General features: G+C 37.9%; 9 protein-coding genes across 9 annotated transcripts; 5 read left to right on the plus strand and 4 right to left on the minus strand.

Annotated features, from left to right (window-relative positions):
- Positions 1–1,179: 1,179 nt before the first annotated feature.
- On the plus strand, positions 1,180–4,537 carry RHIMIDRAFT_306092 (uncharacterized protein; the record flags this gene model as incomplete). Its single annotated transcript, XM_023614488.1, has 9 exons — positions 1,180–1,458; positions 1,509–2,185; positions 2,254–2,334; positions 2,397–2,512; positions 2,560–2,750; positions 2,801–3,019; positions 3,092–3,616; positions 3,668–4,156; positions 4,213–4,537. The coding sequence occupies 9 exons, from the start codon at positions 1,180–1,182 to the stop codon at positions 4,399–4,401; spliced, it is 2,766 nt and encodes a 921-aa protein (XP_023466766.1). The 3' UTR covers positions 4,402–4,537.
- A 138-nt stretch (positions 4,538–4,675) lies between these two features.
- On the minus strand, positions 4,676–10,806 carry RHIMIDRAFT_237088 (uncharacterized protein; the record flags this gene model as incomplete). Its single annotated transcript, XM_023608685.1, has 2 exons — positions 4,676–10,450; positions 10,510–10,806. The coding sequence occupies 2 exons, from the start codon at positions 10,804–10,806 to the stop codon at positions 4,676–4,678; spliced, it is 6,072 nt and encodes a 2,023-aa protein (XP_023466767.1).
- A 71-nt stretch (positions 10,807–10,877) lies between these two features.
- On the minus strand, positions 10,878–11,671 carry RHIMIDRAFT_128099 (Got1-domain-containing protein). Its single transcript, XM_023605503.1, has 5 exons — positions 11,610–11,671; positions 11,468–11,559; positions 11,242–11,420; positions 11,105–11,186; positions 10,878–11,056 (listed from the first exon to the last, which is right to left on the minus strand). The coding sequence occupies exons 1-5, from the start codon at positions 11,629–11,631 to the stop codon at positions 11,024–11,026; spliced, it is 408 nt and encodes a 135-aa protein (XP_023466768.1). The 5' UTR covers positions 11,632–11,671; the 3' UTR covers positions 10,878–11,023.
- A 319-nt stretch (positions 11,672–11,990) lies between these two features.
- Positions 11,991–13,710, plus strand: RHIMIDRAFT_237090 (uncharacterized protein; the record flags this gene model as incomplete). The annotated part of the gene is made up of 4 exons (XM_023608686.1): positions 11,991–12,245; positions 12,300–13,298; positions 13,356–13,510; positions 13,566–13,710. 4 exons carry the CDS (start codon positions 11,991–11,993, stop codon positions 13,708–13,710), a joined length of 1,554 nt encoding a protein of 517 aa, XP_023466769.1.
- A 210-nt stretch (positions 13,711–13,920) lies between these two features.
- Positions 13,921–14,331, plus strand: RHIMIDRAFT_251150 (uncharacterized protein; the record flags this gene model as incomplete). Its single annotated transcript, XM_023610800.1, has 1 exon — positions 13,921–14,331. One exon carries the CDS (start codon positions 13,921–13,923, stop codon positions 14,329–14,331), a length of 411 nt encoding a protein of 136 aa, XP_023466770.1.
- Positions 14,332–14,442: 111 nt separating this feature from the next.
- Positions 14,443–14,968, minus strand: RHIMIDRAFT_128129 (uncharacterized protein). Its single transcript, XM_023605504.1, has one exon. The coding sequence runs from the start codon at positions 14,817–14,819 to the stop codon at positions 14,553–14,555; it is 267 nt and encodes an 88-aa protein (XP_023466771.1). The 5' UTR covers positions 14,820–14,968; the 3' UTR covers positions 14,443–14,552.
- Positions 14,969–17,841: 2,873 nt separating this feature from the next.
- RHIMIDRAFT_226169 (phosphoesterase-domain-containing protein) lies at positions 17,842–19,090 on the plus strand (the record flags this gene model as incomplete). The annotated part of the gene is made up of 2 exons (XM_023607558.1): positions 17,842–18,007; positions 18,068–19,090. Coding segments are annotated over 2 exons (1,051 nt in total), but the record flags the coding sequence as incomplete, so codon positions are not given.
- Positions 19,091–19,972: 882 nt separating this feature from the next.
- On the plus strand, positions 19,973–21,101 carry RHIMIDRAFT_291619 (concanavalin A-like lectin/glucanase). The gene is made up of 6 exons (XM_023613826.1): positions 19,973–20,210; positions 20,259–20,451; positions 20,503–20,604; positions 20,668–20,772; positions 20,823–20,895; positions 20,957–21,101. The coding sequence occupies exons 1-6, from the start codon at positions 19,979–19,981 to the stop codon at positions 21,026–21,028; spliced, it is 777 nt and encodes a 258-aa protein (XP_023466773.1). The 5' UTR covers positions 19,973–19,978; the 3' UTR covers positions 21,029–21,101.
- Positions 21,102–22,469: 1,368 nt separating this feature from the next.
- RHIMIDRAFT_281262 (HMG-box) lies at positions 22,470–23,648 on the minus strand. Its single transcript, XM_023612982.1, has 5 exons — positions 23,286–23,648; positions 23,167–23,237; positions 23,021–23,117; positions 22,780–22,974; positions 22,470–22,734 (listed from the first exon to the last, which is right to left on the minus strand). Exons 1-5 carry the CDS (start codon positions 23,361–23,363, stop codon positions 22,489–22,491), a joined length of 687 nt encoding a protein of 228 aa, XP_023466774.1. The 5' UTR covers positions 23,364–23,648; the 3' UTR covers positions 22,470–22,488.
- Positions 23,649–24,061: the final 413 nt, after the last annotated feature.

Below are 24,061 nucleotides of genomic sequence, written 5' to 3' on the forward strand. Positions count from 1 at the left end.
CATCAAGCTATTATTTATAGTAACAAAGATGATCAATCGCTCCTTTCATATTAATACACATATCTTGCGAGTTTGCTACCTTTCTCAATACCAAAGCCAATGAATGCATTTATTGTCATGCTCAAAAGCCATCACGGAATAAGTCATCTTCGATTCTCTTGAGGATTATACCATATGCGGTAGATTCGTTTTGCTGACTTGTTACTACGTACAATAGCTCTATATTTCTTCACTGCATTCGATAAAAAAAGATAAAGACACATTGCCATAGGGCGCTTTTGAAGAATGATGTGCGAAAGAACATCGTCCCTTGTAGCTCAGCGAGCTGTAGCCAAAGAAGCCTGGCGCTATCTTATCTGCTTGTATTATTTACTTATCATTTAGTATTGCGTTTCTATATTGTACGGCATGAGCTTGGTTTGTAGAATTTCTCTTTTTATAAGGACAATAATGATACGGTACTTTAGGAACATGTCATCACTCTAAATTGAAATGAGATATCATTAGTTAATATTGCTTAGCACATTTTCTATTTGACCTTGTGTTGCTCGTTTCAGTAGATCTCAGCTCCTTTAATCCATCTTGAACAGTATTTTAGAAATAAATACCTTGGTAATGCATAATATAATCTAATTACTCTATATCAATTGGCTTTTTTGTGTATGTTTCGTAAAGGTAGACATGTTGCTTTTACATCAAAAGCGAGTTTAGATAAGTTCTACAGTTTTACACTACAACAACATGTGTTTTGATAATTACAAGGGGCAAGGCAGAAATAATGAATTCCATAGATCTACCAACTTTGATTGTACTTTTTTTTAATATCAAAACAATGGGAAACAACGAAATGTGTGGTCCACAATAAAAGACACGAAGTTGCTTAATAAGGAAAAACATAATTCATTGTTGTACAGTGATCAGCCTTTTCATTATTGTTTTACGCTGGGAGAAGACACGTTATCAACAGGGAGTGAAAGAGAAATAAAAAGAAATAATAATAAAAAGACCCAAGACTGGGTAATGATAGAAGGAAAAAAGGAGACAATGAAAGTTCACTAAAGACGATATCTAACCTCAGACCATTTGCTTGTACAACTATTCAAATTTTATCTTGTGTATTTTCTTTTTCTTTTCTCTTCCCCTCCTTTCTACTCTTTCTCTTTCCTTTGCTTAACGCACATGGGTAATAGAAGAAGATCCATTACGATTACCACCAATACGCCTCATGCATCTAAATCAGACGGTGCAAATACTTTATGGGGCCATGGTAACAGTAAATTATTGTCAAGGCTCAAGCCTAACACGGTCAATACCGGTCATAACCATCAACGTGAAGTCATCCCTTCTGCTTCTGCTTCACTTACATTACCTCTGATACAAACACAAAAGATAAAAAGAAAGGCTGCCGACTCAAAAAAATCGAACGATGTTTTATTGGACGACTCTATTTCAAAAAAGGTTAGTTCGTGCAGAAATATCTACAAAGCTTATTTACAGTGTTTATAAAGAGAGGATTTGGAAAGCTCTTATTTAGAACAAGACGAAGTAAATCAATTGACCAACATAAAAAATTAGACGAAACCTCAAAGAAAGAGCCCTACCAACCCATCTATCAGCCTTATCCAGCACCTTCTACAGATAATAGAAAATCATCAGGTTCATGTTCTATCTACAGTACATTTGGAACAGAGTCAGTAGATGATGCTCTTTTAAATGTGCCAGTCGAGAAGAAAGATAATCTTGAGCAATTAACAAAGACGCGAATGCCAGATGAAATCGAAGATAATGAGACAGTAACAACAACAGAAGGAGAAGATGATGACGATGATGAAGATGATGAAGGACGTCAAGTATTTGTTGATGCATTGGAAGAGTTAAAGAGAGAAAAAACCGCAGCAAGGTTATCAAAACGATTAAGCGGTGGGCACTTTGGTAGTGCTGGGGGACTGATGTTGAGTATCATGGCTGAGGAAGAAAAGATAAAGCCGCCACCAGAAGATATTGCGGAATCAATGATCAATTGGAAGAGGAAAAGCGCCCAAGCATTGCCTGTGTTGATTGAAAGCAACCTACCAGAGATTATGATCGTTGAGGACGATGAAGCAAAAGAGTGCGCAAAAAAGCTCTGGCATGAAGATGAGACTTTTGTGCAACGGGAAAAAATTGCAGAATGGCTGGGTCAAAGGTAACCTTGTCCCTTTCCATTTGTATTACGTTATACAGTCGCTAAATGAGCCCTTCTTTTTTTGTTAGTAAATCCTTGAATGCAAGTGCCTTGAAGGAATACATGTCGTACTTTGATTTCAAAATGATGAGATTGGATAGTTCGTTTAGGTAAAATAAAATGAAATAAAAAAATGTCAATCGCAGCCAAATAACACATTTTGTCATATCAGAAAGCTGTGTTCAAAGCTCTATTTTCGTGCTGAAGCTCAACAAATTGATCGAATCTTGGAAGCTTTTGCAAAGAGATACTGGGAATGTAATCCAAGAACTATATTTCGAAACTCAGGTAATTGTTGTTATGACAACAAGGACACTGTTAACCCCTTTTCATAGATACTGTCTATGCTGTTGTGTATTCTCTTTTGTTACTAAATACAGATCTCCATGTGGCACAAGGAAACTACACGAGAATGACGCGCCAAGCTTTCATAAAGAATACAATGACCACGATCAAAGATCAACCGGCAAACAAAAATCAATCGTTTACACCAACATGGGAGGCACATATCGAGTCTTACTTAAAAGTACGTTTATTAACAAAAAAGAGCACAATGTCACTCAAAACTATTTATAGGATTTATATATATCTGTCAAGCATCACCAAATCCTGCATCCTTTATCTCAGCAACCGATCAATAATGATCTGCTTAACCCACTTCAAGAATTGACAGCCAGCACAAAGCGTCTAAGCATCATGGGCAGTAAACGAATGAATGACTTTAAGAGAAATATCAATATGATGATGAATAAAAACTCTGGCCGTGAAAGCATGATACTTCACGAAGACCCAATTGTAAGTAGATCAAGACACGAGGGCATTTAGGTGAAACAGCTTTGCTAAAGTGCCCAACTTTTTAATTTATAGCCACGTAAAAGTACCAGTTCAGCACATCGACCACGTTCACCATATGCAACACTACGATCACACCGAAGAGATTCACTCTCATCTGTCAACTCGGCTAATTCTTCTGGCGGCCAGTTCTTACCTCCAACACCTAAAAGTAGCGTCAGCAGCAATCCGCTAACACCTCCTGGCAATCTACTTCATTTCCCTGATAGTGTCAACCTGTTCTCAGATAGACCGCCTTACTATAAGGAAGGCGTCGTTATGCGCAAACATCTCTTGGAAAGCGCTAATCAAAAGGCCAGGCACCGTGAATGGCGTGAATGTCTATTGATCGTAGGACATGGTCGATTAAAGATGTATGGATTTACTGGAGATTATAATAACGACTTGGTCTCTTCATCCATCTTGATACGATCAAGTAGTGCAAGTTTTGCAAATCTCTCTGATTCGCTCACTAAACAGAGTCCGAGTTCATATAGCTTAGCACCTAAACCATCAACATCTACTTCATCATCAATCGGAGCTTTAGATAGCAGATTCTCGGTAAAATTAGTATTTTATGAATTAAAGCCGAAGCTGATTAATTATGTATAGTCCTATACTCAACCACTTGGGTCCATCTGTTTGAACCACACGTTGTCTAATCCACTTCCACCACCAGGTTATAATCGACAGAGACCACATGTATTTGCTATTCAAGAACCCAATGGTGGAGTATTTTTATTCCAGACTGGATCTCAGGAACAAATCTTGGAATGGGTGGCAACGTGCAACTATTGGGCAGCAAGGGAGAGTAAGGAACCCTTACAAGGAGGCATAGGAAATATAGAATACGGCTGGGGGAGCTGCCTGGATGATGTCAGGGTGGATGAGGAGTCGGTTCAAAGTAGAGGTAAAATCACAGGCACGTTTATCCATCACCCTGATACTGTACATATTTCCACGTGGGTGCCACCTGCTCCTAGTATGATATCAAGCGCATTAGATGAAGTGACTCAATATGAAAACTTGCAAAAGTATCTGAATCAATTAAATGAAGAGATTAACGAACATAGAGAACTTAAGGACAAAATGCTCATTAAAGTAAGGGGAATAGAATTGCTTTTTTTTTGATGATGTGTTTAACTTATAACTTATAGTTTCCTCCAAAGACACAAAACCATACTAAAGTGCTGGCAAATTGGGAAGCCAAAGCACAATATATGCTGCATGAAATTATAAAGTACCAAAACTACTGTGATGTATTAGAAAAAAGTATTGCTGAAAAGCAACAAGAGCAACAGCATCTTGAAGAAGGACAAGAAGACCATTCAAATGATTGTGTATAGTGTGATATACGTGATACTTTTTTATTTATTGTTGTTAATGTTTAATTATACGCTTTTTATGTTATTTGTATAAAGACTCATGCTTAATGCATTTCATATCCTTTTTTCATTGAGTGTTAAGCAACAAAGCTTTGGCATCAATAAACTATAAGCTGTTTATTTGTCATATAAAGATATTTATTTCTGATGGGACATAATGATAAAATATACAGTGAATGGATAAGAGATATATATATATACAGAATTGTTGGCATATTTATATATATGAATACATTTATATATTGATGCGTCTAGGTGTAACGAATTTGGCATCATGGTTCTTGGCCTTTGTCATCTTTACTTCTACTTGATTACCTTTATCATCTACAGTGACTACAAACTTGTTACCGGACTTGATACCATAAGTAGTTGGTATAGGTGACATGCCACGATAATAAGGCGTTGATCGAGATTCTTTCAGCTGAGGAGGTCCACCTGCTTGACCACGTAATGCGATAATGTTGTTGTGAACACCAACGACGCCATGAAGACTTCGACGATTATTTGCGACCGGCGTGTTTCTTCCAACAACCGTATTCAGGAACCCTTCTTGGACGCCCTCACGTGGAGAAGCAGGGGGTGGCAATGAAGCGCGGTGGGCTGTCTTGTCAGATGTCACAAAAGTGCCACTCTCCAATAAGGCATGATCTCTTAAGAACTGAGACAGCTCGACCCATCCACCACCGACGCGAACCATGACCATGCGGCTTCTCAGGATACGACAGTATGCCAGCTTTGGGTTCACTTCTCCAAACCAATATTTTCCTACTTCTCCAGGGACCATCTTGATCTTGATCTTGTAAGGAGAGTCATTCACGATGTTGCCTACTGCAACATCCAAATCGTTCTTGGGATCAGCCACATACGCCTCTGGCGTTTTGTTTGTCGCACGCACGCGCTGTTGTTGAGCTGCCGTTTGCCTTGCTGCCACTCGTCTTGCCGTAGGTGAAACACTGCCGTTGTTATTGGATGCTCTCGTTGGCTTACGGTTTAATCCAGTCATGTATCGTGGCATCGTTTGTGTGGGCTTGGGTTGAGGCGCAAGTATAGGTGCCGAACTGCGTTTTGTCAACGTACCTGAAGCAGCAGCAGCCCTTCGTCCACGTGCAAGGAGCATACCTTCTGTTGCTTTAATAAAGTCAAAATTGCTGTCGGTTAAGGGGCCAATCAGTGATGTTAACTCTTGCTTTCTTGCAGCTGCTTCAGATTGCAATTGGGTCCATTTGTTCGTGAACTGCTTGATACAGCCTGCCACACGACGATCGCCCAGTAAATGTTCAGATACATCTCGTAGTTCATCCATAAGTTCAATAATCTTGGGTTCATAATAGCCGTATCGAGTATCCAAATCAATAAGGAGTGCTTGAAGATCTGTGCGCAAATAAGTTCCATCTTCATTCATTCTTGCATTACCAGGTGAGGCACGGGCGACAACTTCGGCTAGAGCCAGCAAGAGCACTTCGACTTCTTCCATGACGGTCAAAAACTCTTGCATTCTTTCAGCCTCATTGATGGCACGTCGTTTGCACTTGACAAGATCCAGCAAGCCACGCACAGCACTTGAAATCTCTTGACGCTGATCACTAAACATATCATCTTGACTGTTATTGAATGCAGCATTCAACATAAGGTCGAGTTGCTTAATCGCCGGCAGCAGTTGTGCTTCGATATCACGCTCGAGGATACCAAGTTCAGCCTTTGCAGAAGCAAGTCGATGCTCAGTTGGTATATCCGTTAGACTGCATTGAAGTACATTTTGTAGATCATCACTATCTTGTTCATTCTCCTTTGGCTTACATATACGGACGGCACTGACGCGTTCCTTGAGATCACCAATCTGCATGAGCACTGCCTTGACCTTGCGTGCTGCCTCTACACCACGTTTCGAGAAATCAACCGAACTCCTTGCCTTGGCATGCTGATCTTTCAAGTCTTGCCACGCTTTCAAAATTTTCGCCTCACGCTGATCAATCACATCCTTGACTTGATCTCGATCTAGGCTGATAGCGCACAGGTCAACAGGGTCACCGTTCACATGCTTCCATATTTTAGAGGGCATTGCCTGGAAGGCTTGAATCGTAGGTTCAAACTGGATGATCTTTTGCTGATAGTGTTCCAAGTCAAACAAGAGATCCTGCTCATCAGCTATACAGACATCAGTCGGTAATTGAGCAATCGCGCTAGAGCACTGATCGATCCAGCCTTGTAAATCTCGAGCACCTTTGGCATGGGTCTGCACCTTTTGTATGAAGACTGCTTGCTTCCTTTCGCTGGCAATCACGTCCTTGAGTTGATTCATGTTTTCATGAATACTGCGCAACGTCTCTTGAGCTGTCTGTCGTTCAGCTGAATTGGGTTCAAACTGCTTGATCTTTTCGAGTAGAGATTTGACTTGCGCTTGAAGTGGACCAGCATAGTCTGACTCTGCAGCTCGAACAGATTGAAGGATGTTGTTGGCCAGAGACTCCAAGGTATTAACAGACTCGGCTGATTCTCTGAATCGAGCCTGTCCGACCTCGGTCATACGGCGGTTGACCTGTTCCTTTTGAAGTTGAATAGTGTCCATCAGTTTGTTTGCGTCTTTCAAGAAGGATTGAAAGGCCAGTGAGGTATGTGCATCAGATCGGAGCGCAGCCATATTGGCTTTGGCTGCCTGGAGCTTGCTGACAAGTAGATTGTATCGGTCTTTGGCACAGGAGTAATTGGCAATCTGAAGTGGATCCTGTTTTTCACTGTCTTGTGCTTCGTCAATGCTTGTACCTATCTCATTCAGCATCTCGGTTGCTTGGTCTATCCTTTGTTGGACGGCATCTAGCTCAGCATTATTCTTGTCAGATTGGGTCAAACGGCTGATTTCATCATGAAGAATATCCAAGAAAGTGTCATTGACTATACTGAGTCGACGCTGGCGCTCGTACCATTGACCGACGGTCTCTGTGAACTGCTTGAGGTCCTGAATATCCTTGCCAAGCGCATTCCATTCATGCTCAATAGAATCCTGTATCTTGCGGGTTTCCTCTGCATCCTCTTGTTTGGACGGCCTCATGTGCTTGAAATGAGAACAGAGTTGATCGAATTGTGTCTGTCGGCTGTTGTAGTCATGCTCAATCGTCGCCAAGGTGTGCTGCAGCATATTTAAACGCTGTCTATCCTGTTCCTCAGACTGACCGGTCATAAACCCACATGTTTGCTTCAGAGCAGGCAAGGAAAGACGCGTCTCGCTCATGAACGTCTTTAAAGATCGAGCAGTTTCAAAGTACGTGTTACCTTCCTCCAATTTTTTCCTGAGCGCCTCCAACTCAAGCACATGCTCATCAAGGACCTGTTGCAGACGATCAAACGTCTCTTCCAGCTGCTGTGAGACCTCGGTTAGACTATCGCTATCGATGGACGTGATATTCAATTTCTGAGACGTTTCGAGTAGTGATGGAATACGTGTCAAGAGGTCGACCACTTCATTTTCTTTGCCGTTTTTGAGCTTGCTGATCATCGTCTGGCAGTCTCTCTCGAGTCGCTGTAGGTCGTCAATCGTGACCAAGTCTTGCTGAATACTGAGCTTGGCCTTCTTGACAGCTTGAATGCGTTCATTGGCCCAATCACAGAGACGTGTAGCATCATCCAGGTGCTCCTTGGCCTTACGGTGCAGTTGAAGGATATTGCGAAACGCATTCAGGCGCTGATCAAGTTCGTCGCTGAGCAAGAGAAGCTGATTCCTCTTTTCATTGATGACTTGATTTATCTTCTCGTTGGCTTCTGCGTTGGACTCCTTGTCGATGTCAAGAGCGTTAGAAGGGTAAGGAATTCGACTTGCTGTGGCTGTGACAAGCTGAATGGTGCGCTCATGCATACTTTGTACACGAGCCGTCATCTCTCGATCATTATCACCAGGATGAGCTTTACTCTCAGCGTCTTTGATATCCAAGGCGAGCATGGCAGTATCATCAGCTACGAGCTCGGCCTGGTACAAAAAATCCATCACATTCAATCGCTGCTCAACGACATGACGTGCAAAGGCCATACGCTTCATCAAATCTTCAAATTGTTGTTCACATGCTTTCTGTCTTGACTCTAAATGATCCGGTAGCTCGGTTGTGGAAGTATTGTCCAAATCTTGAAAACTGTCCACTGTCTTGTTAAATTGACCTTGATCAAACTCGGACACTTTGCGTTCCAGTGTAAGTAATTGCTGAATGACCGTTTCCTTTTGTTTTTCTCTTGCCATCAGTCGTTCTCGCTTCCTGGCGGGTGTGCTCTCTCTGTTTTCGTCTTCTTCTTCTTCAGAAGGTGTCCATCTTGCGTCATTAGATAAAAAGTCATCCAGTTCTTGCTCGGTTCCCTGTAACCAGGCGGTAGCGTTTTCAAGCTCTTCCTCCCAAATGACGCGCTGTGTGAGGACTTGAAGATCATAGCTCTTTCTTCGCAGCATGTGCATCAGTTTATCCAGGGACATGAGCGTTGTCAAGGTGATCTCAATTGTGGTCGTATCAGCCGGACTAAGGTCCTTGTTAGCCCCTGTCAGCGACTTGACGTGTGATCTCAGACGGGCCATATCCTCCTTATCAAAGGCCTCGATTTCCTTTTCAAGCAAGGAATGAGACGCATTCAACGCCTCGACCTGGTCACGCGAGATGTTGATGGTGCTGAGTGGATCTGGTAAGGTGGTACCTTTAATTTGTTCCACCCGAATTTCAATCCACTGACGAATTCGCTCCGCTTCGGTAAACCACACACGTACTTCGTCCACCCAGGTCTTGACCAGCTGATTCTTAGATTCAACGGACTGGTACTTTTGAAGATAAGCAGGATCGTATCTTTCTAAAGCTGTGCAGACAAGGTCGGTCGAATCTTCACAGGATGGGTTTGGCGGTTGCTGGTTTAATAAATCGCTGAAATTGAATTTTAATGTGTTTACCATATCCGTCGTCTTGTCCATCGCAAGCTCGAGCTCGTGAATGTCATGAAACGATGTGATAGACTTGACCATCTTGTTTTGAACAAAATCTAGTTCTTGACGGATGGAGTTGCACATTCTGGCAAAGGCAAAGCCTCGTCGAAAGTGAGCCAGAGTAGAATCTGACTTTTCAAACTCTTGGGCAAGTGAAGTGTAGTGTTGATGGAGCTGTGTTTTTCTTTGTACAACAAACGGATGCGTGTGCCACTGTGGGTCAAGTTGATCAAAGGCGAGCTGTAAGAGATGATAGTCGCCATCAGACAGTGTTTGGAATTCGGCTTGCAGTGATTTGAAGTTACGATCGTATGCCGAGTAGTCCTCTTCGGCTGCTTGGAGAGGATGTAGCAGACGGATAATTTCATTGTCTGAATGGATGATGCTACTTGTGCTCCTAGTGGTCGAAGTGTTATCATCTGTCAAGAAGAATTCGACAGACTCCGAAGTGATGGAGTTGGATATAGGAGAGTAGTTGTGGCAAGAACGTGTTGGTATGATGAGCATCAATCTATGCTGAAGGCTGTTCATTTTTTCCGTAACTGAGTTGATATGTTGATCAAGTGTGTCTAGTTCAGGTGAAGGTATAATATCATCATGTTGGGATGTATATTTGGTTGTCTTGGTTATACGTAATTGTTGGTATGAGTAAGTAGCAGTGGTTGTTGTTTTCTTTTGATTCAAAATAGATTTGAAACGTTCGATGTCTTGATGACGTTGATTTATTGATTCGTGAGATGGTATAGTGAATATGGGTAAGCATAACTCTATGTAATAAGAGAGTATGTTCAATTCACTTGTGTGATCGATGATGATGGAGGGTATATTGAAAGTGGTGTAGAGTAATTGAGTGGCAGTGTTAAAAAGAGAGACATCGTCCAATGAGATATACTCATGTAGGTTAGGTACTAAAGATGGATGATGATAATGAATACAGCAAAGTAAATAAAATCCACTTGACCATTCTTGTTGAATGAACTGAATGTAGTCTGATAATACACTATTTAACCATGATAGAAATACATTTTTAATGTCATTTACATGCTGCGGTGTGAATGATTGGGTCTATTTAAGAAGTATATATTAAAGGATTATATACAAAAAAGTATAAATTGAAATCTTACATATTCACTAAACGTGAGTTCTTTATTTGATAGATGCTTTTTAATGGTATAAGCTTGATATTGTTGTTGTATATATTCTAATAATCGAATAAGGTCATCCTCTGTGATATCTGTATTCATGGGTATAGGTAATTCATCTTTCAACTCTTTTAATACATCTGGTATCGTATCACTCTTTAATGATATTTGAAATAATTGTTGTAAAAATAAAATAAGCGTCTGTACACGTCTAAATTCTTCTAGTTGGCTTATTTCATAATGTAGATTAATCCAAGCTAATAAGCTACTCTCCTCCATGACAAAAGAAAAGAAAAAAAAAGAAAGGATATATTATATATAAAAAATATTGGGAAACGAAAAAAAAAGGAGAAAGTGTTTGAGGTCCCTTGTTTTGTTATTTTTTTTTCTTTGTCATTCAATGCAAAATTCGGACCTTTTTTATATTGTACAATATTTATTGAAATGGACCACGTTTTCTTTTAACTAATAGGCTGGAAGCTACTTTATTTTCTATTTACACGCGAGTTCGACTCTCTCTAGGAACAATCTATGTAAACAATTAGATGCATTTCATATAGTTTGTGTTATTATTTACTCTTGAAATCATTGGATGAGACAAAACACTTCCAATAATTGGCAAACGTTTCAAGAATCCAAAGACAACAGGGAAGAAATCACTAGGACAAATAAGTCATTACGCCAATCTTTTTTTTTTTTTCATATGATCTTTACCCGAATAGATTAAGAAATCCAAATATCTCTACAATAAAGCCAAAGAATGGATACTTGCTCAATACAAGAAATATGCCTCCCAGAAAACAAATCGTTCCTTTTAATTTCTCTTTTCGACCGAAAAATGTAAACGTGTTCTTTAATCCGATAATAGCCGTGATACCGCTCAAGAACAAGACCTAGTGAAATGTTGGTATGTTTAGATTTGTGTATTCAATCATCTTACATTGCCAATAGCCATCAGTCCTGCATCAAATAACAACATGACTCCCATCATCATAAAAAATACGCCAAATGCAGTTAATCCAACACCAATCTCTAATTCACACTTGAGTACCAACATCTCATTCCATTCTCATAAAACTTACTTTGACTATCACTTAACCACATTTTATTATTATTATTATCTCGTAAAAAAAGAAAAAGAAAATAGGTTTAGGAAAGAGACTGAGTTTATGCCTTAAAATTCCTCCTTTCTGTTCTCTAGTTATTATTTTTTTTTGAAAAGTCAACAATAACTCAAGGAGAGTTTATGATGAGTTTTATTTCTCTCTCTCTCTCTCTCTCTCTCTCTCTCTTCCTTTTTTATCTTTCTTTCTTTAAGTATTGTCTGTATATATACTTTTGTATGTGTATGAGGTCATCCCACAAAAGGATACTGAGTTTCAATAGCAATAGCAATAAAAAGCTTCAAGTAAAAAAGCAAAGAAAAAAAAGCAGATTTCTTTTCTTGTTCAAATGTCATTGCAATGCCCGATAGTTCTTTGACTGCCTATTCCTATGTTACTATTGCTATTTTCTTACTGGTAGTTCTATTGGTAATCAAGCCAGTTACTATTAGAATTAAAAAGATAAAACTCTATTTTAACCTGTCCACTGCGCCTCCACTGGGTGTTCTTATCTTGTTGATTTGCCGAGCTATCAATTTTGACGTTGTCGGAAAAGGATTTTTGGGTACACTCGGTATACAGCCATGGTCGATCCTCATTCTATTTTACTCGCTTGTAAGACACGAATTAAAAAAAAAAAAGGGAGGAAATTCATCAGTTTATTCGTAGGCGTACATTTGTATTTCGCTAGACATGACAGGTGTGTTTCAATTTTGTGCATTTTGGGTATCTCGGAAAGCTGGTAACCGAGGATTACTTGCCTTTACTCTCTTTTTTATCTTGACCAGTCTCATGAGTGGGCTGACAAGCAATGATGTAGTCATCCTGACAGGTACTGTGTTCTTATCTTATTTTACCAAAGTCACTGGTATACAACCTACTGCCTTTCTGGTAAGCGAATTCACTACAGCTAATATAGCCTCTATGGCACTCTATATTGGCAATCCGACAAATGTGATTGTATCGGAAGCATACAACATCAGTTTCATCACTTATTCTGCTTGGATGCTTCTACCCACGATCGTCACGTTACTGATGGCCTACTTAGTCTTACGCATCGTATTTCACTCAGAGAAATATCTACCCAGGCACATTCAGCCGCCTGATGCTGATCCCAAGAGTGTACTAATTGATGGACAAGGCGCTATCTTTGGACTCGTTCTTTTAGGATGCTGTCTTGTCACGCTAGTGGCCACATCATTCGCAAGTGTACCCGTCTGGATGGTGACACTACCTTTTGCTATTGTTATGCTGATAAGGGATATAAAGCATGATCTCGGTATCTCCATTCGTGGATTACTGCGTGTCAAGCAGCGTCAGGTCCGATCGGATGTTTCGGCTGAACCTATTGAGTTAGATACAATCTCTTCCGGCACCCTTGATCCAAAAGACGAGACAGAGTCTAGATTCAAACAACAGAAAAAACTAAAACGATTCCTAAACTGGTTTAGTCGACGGTTTCCTACCATTAGGGCAGTATCACTCCGTATGCCTTGGTCTATCTTGCCGTTCAGTTTGGGAATGTTTATGTTGATCGAGGCGTTGGCTGAACGTGGCTGGGTTGGTATCTTTGCTACGGCAATGGCTGTGTTTGCAAAGAATTATGCTACGGCGGTTTTGGGCATGACATTTGTTTCGATATTGGCATGTCAACTATTAAATAACTTGGTGAGGACAAGGAAAGAAGGGGAAAAAAATGTTGTTTTACTCATAAAGTCTATGTAGCCAATGACCATTTTGTTTACTCAGATCATACAGCATCCCAATTTCACCATACATGTATCCTCCGATGCAGTCATGCAAGGGTTTCTGTTGGGGCTCATTGTTGGGAGCAACTTGGGCGCTTGCTTAACTCTTGTGGGCAGTTTAGCTGGCATCATGTAAGCTGATCAGTTATAAAAAAAAAAACTTGATAATTGATTGTCATCTTTTTAGGTTCGATCACATCTTAAAAACAAAAGGCATATATCTATTAGGTTACTTTCAATTCTTAAAATGGAACTTGATTATATTACCTCTGTTAGCAGCAAGTGCGTCAGCCATTGTCATTGGGGAAATTTGGTTTATCTACGATCGATAAAGAATATACATAAAAAGGGGATGAGGATTGTTATCTATTCGTTAGTCTGTCTTTGATAGAAAATAAACAAATTCTAGATTCTATAAAAAGTGATACTCGGCTACTTATTTTGGTGATACATAAATAATGGGACCAAACTCTTTTTCTTGTCTTTCTTTCTCTTTTTTTATTTATTCTTGTCATGGATCCATTAACTACTTTATGTAAAGTATGCGTTTATCCAACAACAAAACTCACACTAACAGGGCAATAGTATCAAACAGTCACGTATCTAATCAATACTCTTTTCGAATAAACAATCTCTCCTGGAGGTTTTGGTCTGTTAATCAACAAAAAAAGACATATGCTTCTAGTACAGTCAGTACAACCAGTACTTCTAGTAGTAAGTTTTATATGGATGATGATGATGATGAAGATGATGAAGATGAAGAAGTGATGAATATACCCGAGGAGCCACTGTTTAAACCACAACAACAAGAAAAAGGAAAAACTATCTCACTTTTATCAATTATGCTTCAGCAAGAGAAAGAGTATAAGGCTATTGTATTGCATCGATGTAAACGATATCATCATCACTTGAACGAATTATTTTCTGCTAGTCATCAACAGGAAAGAAGTTGAGGCTGTTGTTATGCTATTCCTTGTACCACTTATTTAATGATAATTGTATACCCAATAAAAGAAGTTTCTAACGTGTCTTTAGCGTGCTTCATATGAAAATTACACAGCTTATTGATCAATGGATTCGAAAAGGGATAGTCAATCATTGATCTAAAAGAGTAAGGCTTAGAGAAACAGTGTATGAGAACAGAGATACGGTTGACAGTATCGTCATTTTATAGTTAGCTAGAGAGCAATATGCATAAACAATATAACCCATTGGGGAAATCTTTACACTGACAATGCCAGAAATCATTGAAATGCCATGGCGTGACTAATTTTGAACTCCAAGAGAGCTTTCTGACATGGTTAAAAAAAAGACAAAAGAGGGATTTTAAAGTGGCCTGAGAGCCTTCTTTTTTTAATGTATTCAAAACTGCTGAGTTGACACCCAAGGAAAGGGGATTTTCTAATTCCTCCTTTTGGGCGATGTTTATCAGGATTGGCATCTACATCTCTATAAATAAACATATTCTTTAGCTATCTTTGTTGATCATTGATTGTAGACTGCAGCTTAGCTTTCCAATTACAGAATATACATTGTGTTACACTTGTGAGATAATGAAACTAGAGTGTCTATTAAAGGTATGAACATAACTTTATCTATATATAATACGTATTTCTCTCTTTCAGATCAAGAAGAAAATGAATGATTTGTTTGAAAAGTAGAATTGATTTGTATAAATTACATCAAATGCAATCGTATGCTTATACGAATTGTTTCATCTGGTCAAATATGACGCTTATCACTATGTCAACGTATACATATATATGCAAAAACGGCGCGTTTATGCAGACTTGTTACCATTTTCAAACATCGTATTTGCATTATCAAGTATCACACAGATAAGGTAACTATGAAGTAAAGAAGCTTTATGCAAAAGTTTATATCCATGTCTTTACGGCATAATTAATCAGAGTTTACGAAACAAGAGTCAGTGTTACACTGTAACAGGTATTAAAAGCCTCTTGGCGTCGGCAAGGTTTGTCTTATCAATAAAGAAGCGATAAACAGCCAAGCGTCGTATAGCAGGTGTATCATTTTGAATGAATGAACTCTCAAAGCTATGAGTTTTTCATTTCAAACTGTCAAAATTACATTTATACTTTGCAGAAAATAAACATTACATAAGCATTTTACAAGGTTGAGTATACTAAACTTTAGATAAATTGGAAAACACCTCTGTTAAGTTATTAATGACTGTTATCCATAGCTTGGTTAGCTCTGTGAGACAAACAAACATAGAAAGTTACCTTATCCAATAAAAAAAGATCTTTCACTAAAAGAACAAGATATTTTGTTGGTTCCAGTTCAACAAGCTACTGTTTGGATCCAAAGATAAGATAGTAAAATGAGAGTCAGATTGACATAGATATTGGTAGAAATCGTGTATTCATTGATGAATCTAACTTTAATATCAACGTGAAATCACGTTGCAAAAGAAAGAGCAGTGGGCTGTCAAAAGCGCCTTCGCACTTGATTATTGGAGATGTTTCATCCATTGGGTGTAATAAAATTTAGCAAACGTGTTCTAAAAGTAAAAAAAGAAGGGACCAGGAACATACACCGGTGTGAGAAGGTTTAAGCAGATACCTGCATTCATTATTCAAAAAAAAAAAAAAGCATCAACTTGAGAGAGTGGGACAAATGCTCTTCAAAAGACATAAAAATATCACAAACTATTTCCCATAGTGCAATTCAAACGTGTAGAATTCATCAAAGATACCTCTACAGCATGAAGTGCGATTTTGGAAATTGTTGTGATATTTGAGAATAGCACAAAACTCATAATAGCTTATGTTTAGTCCACGTACAAAGGGGTTTATTGATGTTGTAAGATATATACTTATCATTTCTAAGAGCAGAGTCCCTTTTTATGTAAAATATACAAAAAGTGCTAGTATATATAGATTTTCTTTTTACTTGGTATATAAAAATACTTTTTTTTTAACTCCCAATACCAAAATAGTCATGATTAATAGGATTAACCACGAAAAGCAATATTGAAAAGCTTCGCAGGAGCACCTTCAACCAGTTGTCAAGATACCTCCCTCATGGTCGTCTCTTAAGCAATGCAATAAGCGATCCTAACTACCTATGTCTCTATCTGAAACGTTCTGTTAAAGGAGAGCCATTCAAACATGCACATCTACATACATCATTGAAGTCATTTAAGATTCAGATAAACTATTGCTACACTGAACATTCTTCCAGCCATTTGATTTAATGTACCTTGTGGAAATAAATTGCAAATCTAAAGAATATAATAATTAGGTATAATGTAATGGAGGAAAAAATATGATACACAGTTTCAAAAGGCCATACATTTTACATTATAAAAAACAAACTGTAGGTCTAAAGCTCGATTCCAGAGTGTCTAGGAAAACACTACATCTGCCTCGTTTTAGATTAAATAACAGTGTTACATCGAGAAAACTAAAGGCTACACAGAAGGCTACCTGTTGTTAATAGACCTGTGCTGTCTAATGAAGCTCGATACTGTATAGTATTTCTAAGAATTAATAACGCTGCTGATAAACTCAGATGTTGCATTAATCACTGATTGATTTCGCTTGCTGACAAATTAAATGCTGTATGTGTAGAAGCTTTATGGTACTTTACAACCAAGAGTCAAAGATCACCCTTCGTTGATCCGCCTTTTGTGAGTTATGATGCATGAAGCCTCTCAGATTACCATAGAAACTGCATAGGTTATTAAATATATGAAGCATTTTCAATCATCAATCGCTTCGATGCTGTCTGTTTAATTAAGTTAGTCATCATCAGTTTGAGTAAATATAACCAAATGGAAACCATTGATGGTGTAACTTGCAGTGAACAATGCAACACAAATACACAATGGTCCTAATTATTACTCTTTAAGGGGATCTCTATTTGTTTACAAGGCATTTGCCTTATAGAGAACAACCTCTCATCTCAAGGTCCACATCCACGCTTGATATAATATGCAAATTATGTTTCAAAATGCTCAAGATTCATGAGTGTCCCTTTGATGAACAATAGACACACCATCTTGTAGAACCTTTGCTTTAAATTTTTTATACTCTACTTCTGCCAATAATGTTTGGCCAGTCTTCCACGTTACTATTGGCAACACACCGACTTATAAGTGTGACAACTATTTCCATAATGTAAATAGTTAAATTTTCCTTTTTTTGCACGTTTACACAATTTCAATTAGCGAAAACATTTTTCCTTGAACACAGGTCAAAGGTGTCACAATTAAGCACCGTTTTTCGGATCACTTTCTGAATTAATTACAACAAAAAAGAAACAGAGAACAAAGACAGATGTTCCAATCAACAAGCACAATTACATCCACCTGGAAATTGTGCTTTATCTTTTTGGCATTTGAATCAATTTTGATGAATGGGAAACTGTCATGGACGTGTGTGAATATAAATACTGAGGGCGGGTAACTTAGTATATCTTTATTTCTTTCTTTCAAAGATGCATATCTCCTTCACTTCCCTCTTTGCTATTGCTAGCCTTACCAGCCTTGCCTTGGCCAGCAATGGTAAGGATGGTCACCAACACGGCCACAAGGGTCACGGTAATAAGGCTCCCAAGGGTAAAGTCTTTGACCACTTTCTCCAAATTTGGTTTGAAAATCAGGTAAATATCAAGTTTATTAGCTTGCTAGGGTCATACTTATATCTCTCTCTTTCTATATAGGATTTCGAAGATGTTGCCAAGGTCCCTGGCTTTACTGATCTTGCCAAGCAAGGTATCCTCTTAGACAACTTCAATGCCATCACTCACCCTTCTGAACCAAACTATGTCTGTGCTGGTGGTGGAGATAACTTTGGTATTGATAATGATGACTACTACAACATCCCTGCCAATGTCACTACTATTTACGATCTCCTTGAGAACAAGGGCTTAACTTGGAAGGTCTATCAAGAAAACATCCCCTCTGTTGGCTACACAGGATATAAGTCTGGTACCTATGTCCGCAAGCACAACCCTGCTGTCATCTTTGACTCTGTCGGATTGAACAAGACTCGTCTACAAAATATTGTTGGTGGAGACCAATTTGTCAAAGATATTGCCTCTGGTGATCTCCCCAACTGGATGTTTTATACCCCCGATATGAACGACGATGCCCATGATACTAATGCTTCATTTGCTGGCGAATGGCTCTCCAAGTTCTACAAATCCACTTTAAACAATAAGGAATTCCTCAAGAAGACATTGATCTTGATTACCTTTGACGAGAACAAGTCCACAAAGACCAAACGTAACAGAGTCTGGTCTCTCTTGATGGGTGATATTCCCAAAAAGTTGAGAGGTACTGTCGACAGCACTTTCTATTCTCACTTCTCTACCTTGAATACTGTTGAACTCAACTGGGAACTTGGTAGCTTGGGCCGTCAAGATACTAACAAGACCATGAACAACGTCTACTCTTTTGCTGCCAAGAAGCTTCATTACAAGAATAAGGATGTGCCCGAAAGTGAAATTCCTTCTGGTATTCCTGCCATTTCTGGTTTACTCACCGGTCGTTCTTGGAATCAAACACATCTCAACTCTACCGAACTCCCTCCTCAACCTAGATAAATTATAAATCCATATTCATAACTTTCATTGTTAGTACTGTAATCTATATTTATGTATTTTTATTTTCAATAAACGTATCAATATCATAATACTCTCATATTTTCTTACAAACTTGCCCTCTCTCTTAACCTTATTTTCTATTCTGTCTATAAGAATTACACAGATAACCAAAACCAAAAAAGGGGGAAAGTCAAAGTTGAGTGCCCGAGCAAAGAATAGGAGAAGGTACGAATGGTACTTATTTAGCTACCAAACAACATTCTGGGAATAACAACCAGCTTTTTATTATTGATCGTTACATCATTGAAGTACTTTTTATTATTCAAAAAAAAAAAAAAAGTTAAATAAGCTTACAGGATAAAATAAAGGGCGGGGACAGGCGCCACTTTGTTTAAGCGTATAGTTTGTGTTCACACAAGGAGTATTCTAATAACTAAAAGCCCTTTTCTTCGTTGCCTAATACCTGATCCAATCAACTTGTTCTATTTATCCTCGTTTCTTTGGATCTACTTGTCCTTTTTCTCCTCCCTTGGCGCAAACAATTGAACAAAAAGAAAAAGCCCAATCCGTTCATTCGTTTCCCCATACGCTGACCCTTGCATCGTTATAGTATTCTAGGCATCTGCTTATGCAGTCGATTCCTGTTACAAAATGGGATAAATGACTAAAAGCACACAGCGGGTAGATCCTGTTGAATGTAACACAAGGAAATCTCTTTATCACTGTCATATTCACTATGAGCATGGCAACCATCATACCATTCATTGTTTCAGATATAGATTTTCTTTTTCAAATAAAGAATTAAATAATCATTGTATTTCTTTGTCATGTGTAAAGTACCACACTCACATCCGCTCCCCCTTATATTGACACCAGGACATTCTAGGTAGTCGATCTCAAGTAGAAAAAGAAGGGGAAGGGGTAAGAACGAAAGAAAGCGAGAAAGAGACCGAGATCAAGAAAAATCTATATAAAGAAACAAAATTTCTTTTCTTCTCTCCTTTTTCTTCATTATCATCAGTACCAATGCATTTACAATACCATTCAATCATTCTTGTATTCTCTATTCTCCTACAAGCTGTCTTTGTTGATGCTGCTAGAAAGTGTACTGATGTCATGACAGATTTTACCAAGGGACATGAAGGTTGGACAGAGCTCAGTGGTTCCAAAGAGGGTTGGTCGTTCACAAGTCAAGGTCTTAAGATGGATCTGATTCCACCTGAGGACCCTCAGCCCAGCAAGGATAAGTCTGAAGGCGGTAAGTGTTCTTTAAAAAAATTTAGCATTATATATTTATCATAAATAGGATTACCCTATAACAAGAATACATCGCCTTCTTCTCCCAGCTTTCAATATAAGGATTTGGTCCAATATGGCCGTATTACTTTTGAATTGAAGACTGCTAAGGCTGCTGGTGCCATCACGGCTGCTATCTTGATGGCTCCCGGAAAGGATGAAATTGATTTTGAAATGCTAGGAGGTGAACCTGACAAAGTCCAGTAAGTGATTAGTATATGTATTCTCTAAAAGATATTCACTCTTGTTTTAAGGACCAACTACTTTTATGGCAAGAATATTGTCTATGGCGTGAACGGTGGCAACCATGACGTTGAAGATACAACCACAGGCTTTCACAAGTACACTATTGATTGGTAAGATATTGTAGAAAATATCTACAACATGTACATATATAAACCCTATTCTGCTTTGATTAGGAATGCTGAAAGAATCATATACTTGTTTGACGGCAAAGTGATTCGTACTGTAGAGCGAAAGAGCACGTGTAAGAGAGCCGTTTGTGAATACCCGACTGAAGCATCGTAAGTTCGTTTGTTTGATAATGAATTGATGTTTATCTTTTTTTTTTTAGCCATGTTCAAGTGGGTATCTGGGATGCTAGTAAACCTGCTAGTACAGCTGAATGGGCCAAGGGCCCTATTGATGTAAGTTGTATATATACACATGTATACTTATTCATGATTGATCTGACTGATATCTTTATAGTGGAAGAAGTATAAGAGCAAACCCATTTCTGCTATTATTAAATCAGTCAAGATCGAGTGTAACTCTAAATAGAATAGAAGGAGTTTTTTTTTTTATGTATTTGACCAATAAATATAATAAATCATTGAATAATCAAACAGTTTCTGGAGTGTAAGAAGAAAGGAAGGTGACAGTAGGCTAATTCATGCCACGTTTTATTTTCAGATAATCTAAAGTACCATGAAATAAGCTCTCAGCGATGGACGGGATGTTGACCATCTCGCCAATAACACTTCTTGCCATAGGGTTAGATCAAATTCCAAAGATAGTGTCAACTTGCTTATTCGTATCGTTTAGCAGGCCTCTCTCCTGCTGATGACTCTTCCAGCTTTTTTATTCTCGTCTTGAATGGGGAAAAAAAATGGATTAAGCAACTGTTAATGAGTATGCGACACATTATGAGAACTCTTGTTGAAGTATTGCTTCTACCATACTATCTTCTCTTAGTGCTATACAGTAAAATAATCGTAATATACTAAAGGAAAGAAAGTGCGTACAAGGATGTGTTTGAGATGGAACTCTCGCTCACAGTGTATTCAGCTATAACAACCTTCTGAATGTGTTGAGAAGCCACTCTTTTAATTTTTAGACTGTTAATCTATGGGCTTTGTTGGTCCAATAATCGTCAGCAGAATCAGACTTTTTCCAAAGCGTGAAATTGGTTTTAAGATTCTCATCTTTCACATATTTCTTAAGATTCATAGGTACCGATTGTCGGCAAATTGTCAATCTATAAATGTAAAATGATTTGCAGATGCTGTAAAACTTAGATCTTCTTTACTTTCAAGACACCATCGCACATCTTTAGCATAATAACTATCTTTTCTGACAGTACTACGTGGTAATTTACTCTTTTTGCCTTTAGAGTGAGTCATAGCAGTAACACTACATGCATCAGGAAGTACACCAAAAGTTAGACTCACTCTACGGGCATCGCCTCTACTCACTACTTGTGCATTAAGCTAAACATGACTGTATAAAGTCACCACCTTGGTTTGTGTTTCTTCTCAGTTTGATCAACAAAGAACCAAGATCAATCACATGTAATTATAATAAAATCATGTTTTACATAAATAATGTTCCACTGGACATCTTTGTATTTAGTGCCTAGAAGAAGCGCCCGTAGAATTAGCCTATTCTCTGGCGTATGTAGTATTGGCCTAACGGAAAAGTTATGAACAATGGAAAAAAGGAACAGCAGTAGCGGAAATTAAACTATTTTTCCTTCTGTAGTTCACTAGCCACATCTTTTTTGGAAGAGGATTTATTTTTCTCACAATTACAAACCTGTTTACTGCAAAATGTTGCAATCTTTTACAAAGGCTCTTTATTTAGGAGCTGTTAAAATCTATACAATATTGTTTTTGTGAAAAACAAATCCTTAAATACAAATCATTGTATTTTCTTTTTTTTTAATAAAGTCTTTTTTCATATATAAAAATGTACGTGTACAGCACTGCTGTATGCTATTATTATTATTATTATTATTATTACTATGGCAATAAATGATGTTGATATGAATGAATTTGAATATGTTGCTGCTGTTCATCTGTATTTAAATTGATAATGTCTTGGTGTAAATATTCTTGATGTAAGGTCGGCAAATGAACATCATGAATATGAGGTGATTGTGCATCTGAAGAAGAAGGAGGGGAAGAGGAATCCAACAAACCCTCTTTATATGATTTCATGGCTTCTTCATGTTCTTCCATCTCCTTTTTGAACGTATCATAATAATACTAGGATGGATATTTAGTCTCAGCACTTAATATATCAAAGGGTACCTTTTTTTCTTCTTTAGTTAAAGCTTTCCATTTTAGAGCCAGTAGTCTTGTTATATCACCAATACTTTCTTCAGGATTTTCAATTTTCATTTTATCACGTTCCATACGACAAAATAAGAAAAAGACATTACCAGGGCCTTTAGGAGCATTTGGATCTTTCTTCTTCTTTGGCTTCATGAGTTTATCAGAACGATGCTATCGTCATGGTAAGAACAACTGTGTTTCTATTGTTACTAGTTACCTTTTCATGTACATATTCATGATGACCATTATGCATTGTTTCTGAGCCAGAATCAGAATAGTCATTGTTTAGTCTATCTACTTTTTCTAATAGTAAACTATACAACATTATAAACATGCTTATCATCATCAAACATCACTCTTTACCTCTTTTCAAGTCTTAGCCTCTTTATTTGTCTATTAGCCTTGGATAGTTTGTATTCAAGTAACTCATTTTCCTATAATAATGAGTAAATAATCAATAGACATAAAATGAGAAAGTATACTTCTTCTATAGCTCTACAACGTTTCTTGAGTTCATCATATTTGAGTTTATTTTTAAGGTCTAAAGAAGTAGAACTCATGTTTAAAAAGAAAAAAGTTTTGAAAAAGAAGAGAAAAAAATTTTTCAAAAAGAGATAGGGTTATGTGTATATAATGTGAGTGTGTGAGTGTGTGTGTGCGAAGAGGGAAGTCTGTTAATAATAATTATGTATTTCATCTTCAGTCATTGAATCATTCATGTACTGTATTTTCCAAATAATTGAAATTTTAGAACACTTAAAATGAGAAAAAAATTTAGCGATCAGTTGAGAAAATGGTATGACTATTTCGGAAATTCTAAAAGATTTTCTTCAAAGAAATACAGCAATCAAAAAATGAAACAGAGTGCCTTATCTATCCTCTACAGCCTGCTAACGTAGCTTGGGAGCAGGCTTCTACAGTTTGAGGTCCAATGCGTTACTGCTATCTGAGGTTATCTCTTAACATTATATTTTACTTTATACCAAAGCTGTTTAACAGGATCAAGATACTATACTGTATTTTTATTAACAAGTAAAGATTTAGTCGGCCCAAATGGGCCGATATAAACTACATTTTTTTTATTGGACAGACCTTCTCAGTTTACACGACGCGTGTGGTTACTACAAAGCTTAAGACCTGTATTTTTATTTCGTTGAGTTTTTAAATTATTTTTTATAGTATTAAACAGATCTAAATCTCTCAAACAACATCAGTAAAATTTAAAGTTCAAACATGCCTCCTGTCAACAAAAAACTTG

The sequence above is a fragment of the Rhizopus microsporus genome, assembly GCF_002708625.1.
Source record: "Rhizopus microsporus ATCC 52813 unplaced genomic scaffold scaffold_7, whole genome shotgun sequence".
Taxonomy (NCBI): Eukaryota; Fungi; Mucoromycota; class Mucoromycetes; order Mucorales; family Rhizopodaceae; genus Rhizopus; species Rhizopus microsporus.